Source organism: Oncorhynchus gorbuscha, linkage group LG15 (genome assembly GCF_021184085.1).
Source record: "Oncorhynchus gorbuscha isolate QuinsamMale2020 ecotype Even-year linkage group LG15, OgorEven_v1.0, whole genome shotgun sequence".
In the NCBI taxonomy this organism is placed as follows: domain Eukaryota; kingdom Metazoa; phylum Chordata; class Actinopteri; order Salmoniformes; family Salmonidae; genus Oncorhynchus; species Oncorhynchus gorbuscha.
Genome location: NC_060187.1, coordinates 78,206,511 through 78,221,762, shown reverse-complemented (window position 1 = coordinate 78,221,762; position 15,252 = coordinate 78,206,511). Strand labels below are relative to the sequence as shown.

At 42.5% G+C, this 15,252-nt stretch overlaps 1 protein-coding gene across 1 annotated transcript; it reads right to left on the bottom strand.

Moving 5' to 3' along the window:
- Positions 1 to 6,211: 6,211 nt before the first annotated feature.
- On the bottom strand, positions 6,212 to 12,222 carry LOC123997337 (rap1 GTPase-activating protein 2-like). The gene is made up of 19 exons (XM_046301474.1): positions 11,837 to 12,222; positions 11,656 to 11,688; positions 11,397 to 11,490; positions 10,919 to 10,954; positions 10,758 to 10,805; positions 10,300 to 10,497; positions 10,080 to 10,177; positions 9,906 to 9,984; positions 9,749 to 9,802; positions 9,486 to 9,569; positions 9,288 to 9,388; positions 8,983 to 9,112; positions 8,747 to 8,881; positions 8,525 to 8,596; positions 8,353 to 8,439; positions 6,886 to 7,041; positions 6,710 to 6,796; positions 6,576 to 6,601; positions 6,212 to 6,467 (listed from the first exon to the last, which is right to left on the bottom strand). Exons 1-19 carry the CDS (start codon positions 11,905 to 11,907, stop codon positions 6,368 to 6,370), a joined length of 1,689 nt encoding a protein of 562 aa, XP_046157430.1. The 5' UTR covers positions 11,908 to 12,222; the 3' UTR covers positions 6,212 to 6,367.
- Positions 12,223 to 15,252: the final 3,030 nt, after the last annotated feature.

Genomic DNA, 15,252 nt, shown 5'->3' with positions numbered 1-15,252 from the left:
CTGATTAGTGGAACAATTCTCATTCTTAACAATGGGCTAAAATATAGGGTAATTACTGTGCTTGTCAGCAAGAACACTACTCTCACCCCCCACACGTATTTTAGTATTCCACTTCTTTCCAGTTTTGCCAGCGAAATCTCATATCTGAAATCTGATATGCCTACTTGTGTCTTTGAAAATGAATTATATGAGGCTATGTATTTTTGCCAGTCATGGACAATTTTGAATAAGTCATACATTGCATTGGATATTAAATGCTCCAGGAATCAAATATCATTTTTAACATTTTAGTATTGTGCACATGCTAGGCAGAGATGGTAGGTGGACTCACAACTCATAAACACATCACATAATGTCTATGTAGAGTAAAAAGACGGCAAGGATCTTCAACTAGTTGTCATAAATCACCTGAATATTGATCTTCAACTAGTTGTCATAAATCACCTGAATATTGATCTTCAACTAGTTGTCATAAACCACCTGAATATTGATCTTCAACTAGTTGTCATAAACCACCTGAATACTGATCTTCAACTAGTTGTCATAAACCACCTGAATATTGATCTTCAACTAGTTGTCATAAACCACCTGAATATTGATCTTCAACTAGTTGTCATAAACCACCTGAATATTGATCTTCAACTAGTTGTCATAAACCACCTGAATATTGATCTTCAACTAGTTGTCATAAATCACCTGAATATTGATCTTCAACTAGTTGTCATAAACCACCTGAATATTGATCTTCAACTAGTTGTCATAAACCACCTGAATATTGATCTTCAACTAGCTGTCATAAACCACCTGAATATTGATCTTCAACTAGTTGTCATAAACCACCTGAATATTGATCTTCAACTAGTTGTCATAAATCACCTGAATATTGATCTTCAACTAGTTGTCATAAACCACCTGAATATTGATCTTCAACTAGTTGTCATAAACCACCTGAATATTGATCTTCAACTAGCTGTCATAAACCACCTGAATATTGATCTTCAACTAGTTGTCATAAATCACCTGAATATTGATCTTCAACTAGTTGTCATAAACCACCTGAATATTGATCTTCAACTAGTTGTCATAAACCACCTGAATATTGATCTTCAACTAGCTGTCATAAACCACCTGAATATTGATCTTCAACTAGTTGTCATAAATCACCTGAATATTGATCTTCAACTAGTTGTCATAAATCACCTGAATATTGATCTTCAACTAGTTGTCATAAACCACCTGAATATTGATCTTCAACTAGTTGTCATAAACCACCTGAATATTGATCTTCAACTAGTTGTCATAAACCACCTGAATATTGATCTTCAACTAGTTGTCATAAACCACCTGAATATTGATCTTCAACTAGCTGTCATAAACCACCTGAATATTGATCTTCATTAGATTTTTCTTGAAGGTTGGGTCATCTTGAAAAATGCGGTGTTACAACAAGAACATTTTCAAACACCCAGCACTTGGTGAACAAAGATCTGGGTGGCCAACCCTCCTGGAGAGGATTTTCTTCCATCCCTATTTTAACGAGATAGATCCCAAATGACAAAATATGAAATGTTTGTGTCCTTACCTTCAAAGCAGTCTTTGGACAAGCAGACTCCAATCTATGATTTGGTTACCCACTACCATCAACCATTGATATGAACATTTCCTGTGCAGAGCCTTGTTGTAGTGCTAACACTTCCTGGCACATGTCTCATAACTTTCCACCTGAGAACAGGGATCAATCCCGGCTTCCAACCTTCTCACAGTTTATAACACTTGCATGTCTCCCTATCTCATTTCATTACTGTCTGAAAAAAGTGTCAAACCACCTAAAAAAAAACATTTAAAAACATATTAGCATACTTTACATATCATACCCAAAAGTAACAAAGTAGTGAAATTTGGAGTGTTAATTTAATGTACAAAGCATCCTGAATAGACCTAATTGTACACCTTGGTAATAGGCGTAAGCCATGTACAAATACATAGAATTTCAGGAAATTCGCTTTAAAACAGTAAACTCCTAGTCCTCCGTCTATGGATTGGCCAGGGGGCAATGACATTCACATAGCAAATCTCACTCCAAACTTTCTTCAAAAGTTGGTAGCCCTGAATTATTGCAATGCTCTGAAATAGTAAAATAGTAATAATTATTGCATGGCTTCATTATCATACATTTACTACAATGATGTACACATATTAACAGTGAAAATATTCTACAATAATATATTTGTATTACCTGTTATGAAAGTATACATTTTGACATCTTATTTTATAGTTTGTACAGTGCATTCGGAAAGTATTCAGACCCCTTGACTTTTTCAACATTTTATTACATTACAGCCCTATTCTAAAATGTACGAAATATTTTTTTCCCTCATCAATCTAAGCACAATACCCCATGACGATAAAGTGAAAACAGGTTTTTAGAAATACCTTATTTACATATTCAGACCCTTCGCTATGAGAATTGAGCTCAAATGTATCCTGTTTCCATTGATCATCCTTAATGTTTTTTACAGCTTGATTGGAGTCCACCTGTGGTAAATTCAATTGATTGGACATGATTTGCAAAGGCAAGACAAATATAAGGTCCCACAGTTGAAAGTGCATGTCAGAGCAAAAACCAAGCCGTGAAGTCAAAGGAATTGTCCGTATAGCTCCGAGACAGGATTGTGTCGAGGCACAGATCTGGGGAAGGGTACCAAAACATTTCTGCAGCATTGAAGGTCCCTGAAGAACACAATGACCTCCATAATTCTTAAATGGAAGAAGTTTGGAACCACTAAGACTCTTCCTAGAGCTGGCTGCCTGGCCAAACTGAGCAATCAGTGAAGAAGGGCTTTGGTCATGGAGATGACCAAGAAACCGATGGTCACTGACAGACCTCCAGAGCCTCTGTGGAGATGGGAGAACCTTCCAGAAGGACAACCGTCTCTACAGCACTCCACTAATCAGGCCCTTGTGGTAGAGTGACCAGACGGAAGCAACTCCTCAATAAAAACCACATGACAGCCCGCTTGGAGTTTGCCAAAAGGCACATAAAGGATTCTCAGACCATGACAAAACAAGATTCTCTGGTCTGATGAAACCAATATTGAACCATTTGGCCTGAATGCCAAGTGTCACATTGTAATATAATATTGTAATATATGCCATTTAGCAGACGCTTTTATCCAAAGAGACTTACAGTCATGTGTGCATACATTCTACGTCATCATCTGGAGGCCAAAACTGAGCTGAAGGACCACACATCTGGAGGAAACTGGGTGAAGCATGTTGGTGCCAGCATCATGCTGTGGGGATGGTTTTTGGTGGCAGGGACTAGGAGACTAGTCAGGATCGAGGCAAAGATGAACGGAGCAAAGTACAGAGAGATCCTTGATGAAAACCTGCTCCAGAGCGCTCAGGATTTGGGTGAAAGGACACCTTCCAACAGGACAAAGACCCTAAGCACACAGCCAAGACAATGTGGGAGTGTCTTCGGGACAAGTCTCTGAATGTCCTTGAGATGCCCAGCCAAAGTCCGGACTTGAACCCGATCGAACATCTCTGGAGAGACCCGAAAATAGCTGTGCAGTGACTGGTCAAGAACTACAGGAAACGTATGATCTCTGTAATTGCAAACAAAGGTTTCTATACCAAATATTACGTTCTGCTTTTCTGATGTATCAAATACTTATGTCATGTAATAAAATGCAAATTAATTACTTAAAAATCATACAATGTGATTTTCTGGATTTTTGTTTTAGATTCCGTCTCTCACAGTTGAAGTGTACCTATGATAAAAATGACAGACCTCTACATGCTTTGTAAGTAGGAAAACCTGCAAAATCGGCAGTGTATCAAATACTTGTTTTCCCCACTGTATGTGTATATGGATATATATATTTACTCCAAAAAATATATGGGGAATTGGAAATAATGCAGACAATTACATTGATGGAAGCAACAATCTTTCTGCAATATTAAGCAGATCCACCCCTTAGAAAAAAATAATAATAATAAATAAAAAAATATATAAAATAAAATAAGTGTCTCCACTGACATTTTCAACTTCTCCCTGTCCGAGTCTGTAATACCAACATATTTTAAGCAGACCACCATAATGCCTGTGCCCAAGAACACTAAGGTAACCTGCCTAAATGACTACCGACCCGTAGCACTAACATCTGTAGCAATGAAGTGCTTTGAAAGGCTGGTCATGGCTCACATCAACACCATTATCCCAGAAACCCTAGACCCGCATACCGCACCAACAGATCCACAGATGATGCAATCTCTATTGCACTCCACACTGCCCTTTCCCACCTGGACAAAAGGAACACCTATGTGAGAATGTTATTCATTGACTACAGCTCAGCGTTCAACACCATGGTGCCCTGAAAGCTCATCAATAAGCTAAGGACCCTGGGACTAAACACCTCCCTCTGCCTAAGGACCCTGGGACTAAACACCTCCCTCTGCCTAAGGACCCTGGGACTAAACACCTCCCTCTGCCTAAGGACCCTGGGACTAAACACCTCCCTCTGCCTAAGGACCCTGGGACTAAACACCTCCCTCTGCCTAAGGACCCTGGGACTAAACACCTCCCTCTGCCTAAGGACCCTGGGACTAAACACCTCCCTCTGCCTAAGGACCCTGGGACTAAACACCTCCCTCTGCCTAAGGACCCTGGGACTAAACACCTCCCTCTGCCTAAGGACCCTGGGACTAAACACCTCCCTCTGCAACTGGATCCTGGACTTCCTGACGGGCAGCCCCAGGTGGTAAGTGTAGGTAACAAAACAACACATCCGCCACGCTGATCTTCAACGCAGGGGCCCCTCGGGGGTGCGTGCTCAGTCCACTCCTGTACTCCCTGTTCACTCATGACTGCACGGGCCAATCACAACTCCAACACCATCATTAAGTTTGTCGATGACACAACAGTGGTAGGCCTGATCACCGACAACGACGAGACAGCCTATAGGGAGGAGGTCAGAGCCTTGGTCGTGTGGTGCCAGGACAACAACCTCTCCCTCAACATGATCAAGACAAAGGAAATGATTGTCAACTACAGGAAAAAGAGGACCGAGCACGCCCCCATTCTCATCGACGGGGCTGCAGTGGAACAGGCTGAGAGCTTCAAGTTCCTTGGTGTCCACATCAACAACAAACTAACATGGTCCAAGCACACCAAGACAATCGTGAAGAGGGAACGACAAAAACTATTCCCCCTCAGGAGACTGAAAAGGTTTGGCATAGGTCCTCGGATCCTCAAAAGGTTCTACAGCTGATCAATCGAGAGCATGGTTGCATCACAGCCTGGTGTGGCAACTGCTCGGGCTCCGACTGCAAGGCACTACAGAGGGTAGTGCTAACGGCCCAGTATATCACTGGGGCCAAGCTTCCTGCCATTCAGGACCTCTATACCAGGCGGTGTCAGAGGAAGACCCTAAAAATTGTCAAAGACTCCATCCACCCTAGTCATAGACTGTTCTCTCTGCTACAGCATGGCAAGCGGTACCGGAGCACCAAGTCTATGTCCAAGAGGCTTCTAAACAGCTTCTACCCCCAAGCCATAAGACTCCTGAACACCTAATGAAATACCCAGACTATTTGCATTGCCCCCCCTTTTTACACCACTGATACTCTCTGTTGTTATCATCTATGCATAGTCACTTTAATAACTCTACCTTCATGTTCATGTACATTACCTCAACTAACCGGTGCCCCGCACATTGACCCTGTACCCCTGTATATAGTCTCGCTATTGTTATTTTACTGCTGCTCTTTTATTTCTTATTCTTATCAATATTATTGTAAACTGCATTTGTTGGTTAGTGGCTCCTAAGTAAGTATTTCACTGTAAGGTCTACACCCGTTCGGCGCATGTGACTAATACGATCTGATTTGATTTGATTTAAAGGTGCTTCAACAAAGTACTGAGTGAAGGGTCTGATCTTTCAGTGTTTTATTTGTTATAAAATTGCAAAAAATGTCTAAAAACCTGTTTTTGCTTTGTAACTATGGGCTATTGTGTGTAGATTGATGAGGATTTTTTTTTCATCAATTTTAGAATAATTTTTTAATATTTTTTTATTTTACCTTTATTTTACTAGGCAAGTCAGTTAAGAACAAATTCTTATTTTCAATGACGGCCTAGGAACAGTGGGTTAACTGCCTGTTCAAGGGCAGAACAACAGATTTTGTACCTTGTCAGCTCGGGGATTTGAACTTGCAACCTTTCGGTTACTAGTCCAATGCTCTAACCACTAGGCTACCCTGCCGCTGGAAAAAGTCAAGGGGTCTGAATACTTTCCGAATGCACTGTACATACAAAGTATCCACTCGGTTATTACTCAAATATACACATAATTTTGTTTGTCTACATATTCTCCTGGGGACTGGAGTAGTCTTTGACCTCTGTGGAGCCCAGGTTGTCTATGGGCGGAAAGCTGGGTTCAGGGGGCTTGTAGGCCAACTCACTGAAAGACAAAAAAACAACATCGGTCTCTCTGTCTGTCAGTCAGTCCGTCCGTCCATCTGTCTGTCAGTCCATCTGTCTGATTTGTCCGTTCTCTGTAGTGTCTTACCTCTCTCCATCTCTCTCTGTAGCAGCCTGGAGAGGGAGACAAAAACCAACAGGAGTGGTCAGTATTTCCCACAAATATATCAATAAGATATTCAGTGAAAAAAGAGAAGTGCTTCCATCTTCAGCATGGGTTACCTTGGGCTTCTGTGGGAGCGGCACCCCGCCCATCTTTCTAGGTCCCCCAAGAGTGTCAAAAGAATTACTGCGCACCCTAATGGCTCTCTGCAACAAAGACAGGAAATATGGATGCCAAGTCCAAAACCCATCCTTTCCCCATACTGGAGTGAAAAGTCAAGGATTTCTGACTTCACCTTAAAGTTTTTGATGAAACCGCCACTCCCCTCAGTTACACCCCTCATCCCCTCAGAAGTCGAGAGGGTGGACACAGGCGAATCTCCCATCATGCACTGGGAGCGGGTGGACAGTTCCGCCTGCAGACCCTCCAGGAGGGACGAACGAGTGCGCAGCTTGAAAAGATAGGATGAGAGGAGAGAGGGAGGCAGAGACAGAGGAGAGAAGGAGGCATCATATAGGAGTTAAGTAAGAGATGGGGAGCAGAAGAGAGGAATTAGAACCTTTTGTGACTATGGGGCAGTATTTTCATTTTTGGAAAAATAACGTTCCCGTAGTTAACGGGATATTTTGTCAGTACAAGATGCTAGAATATGCATATAATTGACAGCTTAGGATAGAAAACACTCTAAAGTTTCCAAAACTGTAAAAATATTTTCTGTGAGTATAACAGAACTGATATTGCAGGCGAAAGCCTGAGAAAATTCCAATCCGGAAGTGACTCATCTTTTGAAAGCTCTGCGTTCCAATGCGTCCCTATTGAGCAGTGAATGGGCTATCAACCAAATTACTTTTTCTCTGTATTCCCCAAGGTGTATTCCCCATTGTGACATAGTTTTACGCATTTATGTTGAAGAATACCCGTAAGCGACTACATTTCGCAACTGGTCACCTGATGGCTCCCAGAGTGATTCTCGTGTAAAATACAGAGGTAGCCATTATTCCAATCGGTCCTACTGAAAAACCAATTGTCCCAGTGGATATATTATCGAATAGATATTTGGAAAACACCTTGAAGATTGATTATAAACAATGTTTGCCATGTTTCTGTTGATATTATGGAGCTAATTTGGAATATTGTTTCCGTTTTTCGTGACTGCATTTTCCGGGCGATTTCTCAGCCAAACGTGAAGAACAAACAGAGCTATTTCACCTACAAAAAATAATATTTTTGGAACAAAGGAACATTGGCTATCTAACTAGGAGTCTCGTGAGTGAAAACATCCGAAGCTCATCAAAGGTAAACAATTTAATTTGATTGCTTTTCTGATTTCCGTGACCAAGTTACCTGCTGCTAGCTGGACAAAATGCTATGCTAGGCTATCGATAAACTTACACAAATGCTTGTCTAGCTTTGGCTGTAAAGCATATTTAGAAAATCTGAGATGACAGGGTGATTAACACAAGGCTATGCTGTGTCTCAATATATTTCACTTGTGATTTTCATGAATAGGAATATTTTCTAGGAATATTTATGTCCGTTGCGTTATGCTAATTATTGTCAGTCGATGATTACGCTCCCGCACCCTGGATGGGGAGTCACTAGAGGCTATTAGAGAAGAGGAAATACTTGTTTCTTTTGTTTCTGTTCCACATAAAAGATACCAGATTTGCATCTAGAAAAAGTCTTTGGATATGTGCATGTAATGCCTCAAGAATGATTGTATACATTTATAACGGTGTTAGAGTTGTTCTTCTGTGGTTACCTCCAGTCTACTGAACCTCTCAGCCTTATAACAGGAGATCTCTGCATTGATAAGCTTGGTCAGAAGGAACTCTCTCAACAGGGAGCTCTGGAAGATAGGCCAACAGAGACACACTGAGAATGCATCATGGTTTTTTACCTTGTCACCAAGTTCAGATGTGAATTCTGCTCACCTCTGTGAATATAGGAGGATCAGGGAGGGAGGGACCAAAGGGAGGTACATCCTCTCTTGCTGTGACTGACACCTGCAAACAGACCACTTCCAGGTTTGAAAAAGGCTTTTCATTCCAATAAAAATACCTACAGTGATAAGAGATCAATGTGTCTCTCCTTTTGTTTTATCTTCTTACCTGGAACACCCCTCCCCCTCCTGCCTCCTCCCCCTCGTCCCCCACTCTCTTCCTCACCCTCCTGACCACTAGGAAACAGTGCAGGAAGTGTGAGCCGATGACATCAGACAGAAAAGGGGTGTGGCCCTCCTGGTAAACAACAGCAACGATGTCGTTGCCTATGTGTCTCTTCCTCTGTAGCTGTAAGGAGTAATGAACAGAGGGTAAGAGGGAGCCACTGGAGCTGGTTTGAAGTGATTGACTGTGGGTGAGGATGATTAGGTGTCGTTATTCAGGCTAACCTGTTGTGTATCGCCCTCTGTGAAGGGCAATTTGGTGGACACATGGAACATGATCTCTCTGCTGTGGAAGGAAGTGAAGACCGCATCACTTCCTGTCTGGCCGTGACACACGTCCAAACCTCCTCGGAACCTGGAAGAGAGGGAGGGAGAGAGAGAATGTGGGAGAGAAAGAGGGAAGAGGCAGTCGGGGAGAGGGAGTGACAGTAAGCTGCTGGTATCTTCTTATTCATCTCCTCCTGTTACAATGTCATATTTCTGTAATTTCTCCATAAGGCCATGTCAAAATGTCGGTTACTGTACATTACCCAGTGAACCCTTGAAGTGTGACTGTATCTCCCAAAATAGAGAGGAATTCTTGAAACTCTTCACTTTCCTCATTGTTACAGAGTATGTCCTCCTCTGTCAACTGTCAAATATAGAGAGAAAATATGAGAGGTAATGTACAGTAGACTAGTGCTACTAGGTAATGCTTCCAAGCTTCTGCCTGCATTCCAGTTATTTACCTGTCCCTCTCTCTGATACAAGACACCAAACTTGAAATTCAGAGACACTCTGTGTTCATCAAATGCTGTTATAAGATCTGGTGCCTGAAAGACAGAGAGGGGAAGAGAGAAAGAAAGAAGCAAAGAGAGGGAGAGAGAGATAGAGAGATAAAGGGGAAGAAGAGAGCACACACTTTTGTCAAAATGGTCTCATTTGAAGAGTACATTCTGTGTAACATGAAGGCCTAAAGCATTTGGGAATGTGTACAGTGAAAAAGAAGTACCTTAAGGTAACTGACCACATCAAATCTGGACACAGTCACACTGTCGCATAGCATCTGAAGAGGACATGGTCAGTTTGGGTTTTTGTCAATGATGGTAAATGCACAGTAAAGGTTCATCTAAAATACACACGTCTGTTGGAGAGACTAGTAATGGTACCTTGGCCAGCTCCACAGCAGACGGGATGTTTGGGAACAGAGACACAGAGAAAACCCCATGCATAGAGCATTCCCTCATCCTGGAAAGGAAAGACAGACGTAATAACTGTTGCTCATGGAATTCACCAGTGTTTCATTACATTAATTGAATAATTTCCATTCTTTCAGATATAACCTCAGTATTACTCTCAGCCTCTTCTCTTCTTCCACCAAACATACAGAGAGAAGGAGGGGTCCCAGGGAGGGGTCCACTGCTGTGAACGAGTGATGATACTGACATAGGAGAGAAAGTCACACAGCTACTATGTATGTATTTCATCATCTTGGATCATAGTCCATCTCTACCATCAAATGGAACAGAATAAGAGTAGTCCTATGGGCGGTACTCTACTAACTCGTGAGCGGAAGAACTGCTGGTAGTATGTGGCCTCGCTGTCTCTCTCCATGATGTCATAGGTCTCTGGGTCTAGTCCATAATGAGAGGATGTCGGACTGGTCTCAGCAAACTTCTGTAGCGGGGGGTCTATCCAGTAACCACCCAGCTTTGGAGGCAGGATCAGAGGAAGGTCACGACCTATCTTCAAAAGCTGAGACTTTCAAAAGGGTGAGATGAGAATTAAAAAGTCTGGTGTATCAAATTAAATGTAGATCTAGCAGTAGCTGTAGGATGATGGTTGCATCAGCATACCTAATAATGAGTTTTATGTATGCTGGTATGAGTGTTACAACTATTGTGACGTCAGTGTTTTAGGGAACAAAAATGTCTGTATCGTTGATAATATTGAAAGGTCAATGTCAACACACACACACGTGTGCACACAGATCTTGACATTATATTAGGAGAAAGACTCACCCTCAAAGGCAGAGGGAATTCACAGCGCTGTTCATCTAGCCTGCTGCTCTGATGAAGGAGAGTGAAGGTAACAGTGGCTGACTGATTGACTAACTGGAAAGAGAACTGATGTACACACAGAGACTACACAAAACAGAGAGGGAATGGTGCTGTACACTCACCTGCAACTTCTCAATGATCTCAAACAGCTCTGTCACCTTACATGGAAAACACAGACAGACAGACAGACAGACAGACAGACAGACAGACAGACAGACAGACAGACAGACAGACAGACAGACAGACAGACAGACAGACAGACAGACAGACAGACAGACAGACAGACAGACAGACAGACAGACAGACAGACAGACAGACAGACAGACAGACAGACAGACAGACAGACAGACAGACAGACAGACAGACAGACAGACAGACAGACAGACAGACAGACAGACAGACAGACAGACAGACAGACAGACAGACAGACAGACAGACAGACAGAAAGGAGGTTCAGCGAGAAACAGGAACAGAAAGAGAAACAACATTAGACAAACACAGATGCAGGGAAATGCAAGGAGACTAAATTAGTGACGTTGTGATCAACAAATGCAAAAAGGATATGATGAAAGACACATTATCACAATGAAGTCCTTTTACCTTCTGGTTGCTGCCAGCAGAAAGGAACGGTTGGGTCTCGCTGGTAGGGGAGTCCAAAATATCCAGAATGCTGTGTTCTAAAGGCTCTGGTCTGCTGCAACAGGTGGAATGACAGAGCAAAGCAATGCAACCCATCACTTTTCCTATTCGTCAACTGCAAGTGTATCAAGCTTTAAATCCAGTGTAAAATGACCAGCGAGAAATAAACTACATCTAATGTGGATAAAGGTAAATAAAGGTATTTTTAAGTTTTTCTCACCTAGTCTCATGTTCACATATGAACTTGTCCACACTGTGAATGGGGAAAGTGGTAACTCCTTAGACAATGTGCCGCATGACATTAAGGACTACTTCTATGAACTATTTCAAGATTTTATTCAGATTCTGACACTAGAACCAAAGCATTTTAATTCGTTGTCAATACTTTGACTGCTACTCACCCTCCATATGCCCCAAAAGTGAAACTTCTCTTTCTGGAGAAGAACTTCTCATTTCTGCTGTCTCTCTCCATCGTTCGGTGTGGGTGTTAGTGCTTGTGAGTGCCAGTGTGCTAGCTATAGTCAATCAGGGATGAATTAAATCTCTCTCTCTCCTCTGCCCCCTGCCTCTCACTCATTTAATCTCTCTACTTCCTTCCCTCTATCCTGCTGTCAGCCAGACGAGCAATATTAACCCCATCTTGGCCGCAGGGACACGCACTGATGGATAACAAACCCCCATGACCCTGCCCTGACATGCAGTACATGTATGGACACAGAGACAGAGGAGTCGCTGGGTATCGATCACCATGCTCTAAGAAACACAGATAGTGGTCTCACTGACTGGGTGTGTGTAGGAATGGTACATAAATAAATGCATGAGAGATTGGACCTGTTACCCTTTGAGTCTGTAGAACCATCAATTATTGACAGCACATACTGAGAGAGGTGCAAGGCAGCGGGAGAGGAGAGGAGAGAGGAGGGGAATGGGGAGGGGTGGTAGTGGAGGGGGAGGGGAGAGGAGAGAGGAGGGGAATGGGGAGGGGTGGTAGTGGAGGGGGAGAGGAGAGGAGAGAGGAGGGGAATGGGGAGGGGTGGTAGTGGAGGGGAGAGGAGAGGAGAGAGGAGGGGGGAATGGGGAGGGGTGGTAGTGGAGGGGGAGAGGAGAGGAGAGAGGAGGGGAATGGAGAGGGGTGGTAGTGGAGGGGGAGAGGAGAGGAGAGGAGAGAGGAGGGGAATGGGGAGGGGTGGGAGTGGAGGAGGAGGGGTGGTAGTGGAGGGGGAGGGTGTTGAGGCACACTGCTAAAGGGGGAATACAAAAGAGGAAGGGAGGTTAGAAATACTGTATCTATGAACACAACATTAAGCTTCATTTGTGCAGTAAGGTTCATTATGTTGTGGCATTGGTAGTATTTAAATAAATCTTTGTTATCAAGGAAGATTTTTCATATCAATCAAAAGACCCTTTTCTGTGATTGCAAACATTTCCGCGGGGGGGGGGGGGAGGGGGGGTGATGCCATATTGGGAATTCTCATAGACGGCCAGCTAAGAAAGCCTCCATTTACATGTTGCTTATGAGTAGATTTATAATAATAATAATAATAATTAGGTGGGTGCTTACATTTGTCCTATTTCACACATGTACAAGTGTGTATTATATACACGTTTGAAAGTTCTGGAATCAATCCCCTTTCCCAGATAGTGAATTCGAGAAGTAGGGACAGGTGCAAGACAACGTTGACAGGAGACAAACGGAATTACTAGTCAACTTACGGATTAATAGGAAGGATTCGGACATACCTTGCTCAATCCTGGATGAGAACCCAACGGCAAAGAACGGTGCGCTCAAACGTTGGAAAAAAGAAATACTCACTGGTGGTAACCCAGACTACTCTGAAGGAGATAACCCGGTAAGACGAAGTGTCTGAGCTGTTCTGCCCAAGACGCAGGGTTTCTGAAAGAAAGGCTGCGTAGTATGCGACCAATCGTCTGATTGGCATTTGTTTTTTGCATATCCCTCTCCCCCTGAGACAACCTCGGAGAGTGGGGTCACAGCCAGGGATCAGCAATTATTGACTGCGACCCTGGAGCAATTAGGGTTAAGTACCTTGCTCAGGGGCACATTGACAGATTTGTCACTTAGCCGACTCGGGATTAGAAACCAGCAACCTTTCGTTTACTGGCCCAATGCTCAACTACCTGCTGCCCAATTTCACATTACTTAGGGATTATGATTGGATTTTCACATTCTAGCTAACAACTGCTACATCCAAAATAGCTTTTTTTAAAGATCACAAACAAATACAATATTTGCGACTATTCAAGCAATAATCAAAACCAGCAAAATGTCAATCAAAATTCCCTGAACTGTCATTGGCTATAATCCAAAACTTCTATCAGTCCCACACTGCAGAGGTGCGGAAGTTGGTTGTTAGTAGGGTACATTGTTAACCTCTGATGTAAAGTCCCTTATTTAGGAGACTAGTAGTCCCACACTGCAGTTACAGCTAGTACATACCTCGACCAATTAACAATGGCTCGGTGAGGCTGATGACATAAGAAGGGATAACGATTGTTATGTCATTCGGGACGCAGAGTACGACTGAACAAAAGAACCCCGCCCCGGCGGAGAAGAAGAAGGCAGGTATCAAGACACAGACAAATAATTCCTCGGCCTTACTCCTGTCAAATGGTCCCCGGTTCCATCTGAGAAGGGACAAAAAATGATATTCAGGGAGGACAGAAGAAACGGAGGATGGCAGACATAAACACTTCACATGACAAAAACGTTCCAGGATAGGATAGAATTACTAGACCAATTAATAGAAGGATTACTGGTTCCGAATGACCTACATTTTTGTGTACAGAACGTTCTGTGAACAGTGCAACGTCAATTTCTTTAAACTCAGCAAAACAGCTGAGTCTCCCAACTCGGTTGAAGCTCTCCGCTGAGATGCAGGGTTTGAAATCTTACACCTCATTTGCATAGGGAGTGACATGTCACATTTTTTGTCCTATCCAGACAAAGGATCTCTGGCTGTGACCATAGGAGCCCCACTTACTATAGAGCCGGGCTCTCCAATCAATGAAACTCAAGATTCTCAAATGGAGATAACGTTTGTTGTATTAAGTTTTAGCTATGTTGGATGAACAGATTACTATATTCTATATGAAAACCCTTCAGTTGGCATGCTGAATGATATTTCCCCAGTTTGACTGATAAACAAAATGTACCAGGAACATATTATACATGTAATTGTATTCATGAACATTGAAGAGTAGAAGTCTGAATTTGCTCAATCTAGTTCTGTTTATCCACCACAAATATTGATTTGAACCAAAATTCACAACTGGTTCCATAATGGTGACATTCTTATTGATTTCAAGAAGCTGCTTCTTCGAGATCAAACACAACGCATGGTAACCTTGCAGAATCATCCGTATCAGTGAGCTGTTGTGAAGCTCATCTAAGAATTGACCTTACAAAAAAAATGCCATATTTGCATTTTCACATATGAAATAGCTGTTTTCACATGTTGAGCTGACATTTTCACGTGAAACCATATGTTCACATGTATTACATTTTAAGATCACATGTTAACACCACCTTTTCACATAAAATGTGTTCAACTCACATGTGAATTGCAGTTTCACATGTGAATAATAAAAGTAATGAGGAATGCTAACTTTTTTTTTACCAGTACTGAGTCGATGTGCAGGGGAACGAGTTAATTGACGTAGATATGTACAGGAATAAAGTGATGTATAGTAAACAGTAGGCCAACGTCAATGAATGAGCGCTGAGAGCTGTCAAAAGGAGAATACTCCTTCAGGTCATAGACAGCTTGGTTAACCAACTGGGCATAGAGTGGCAAAG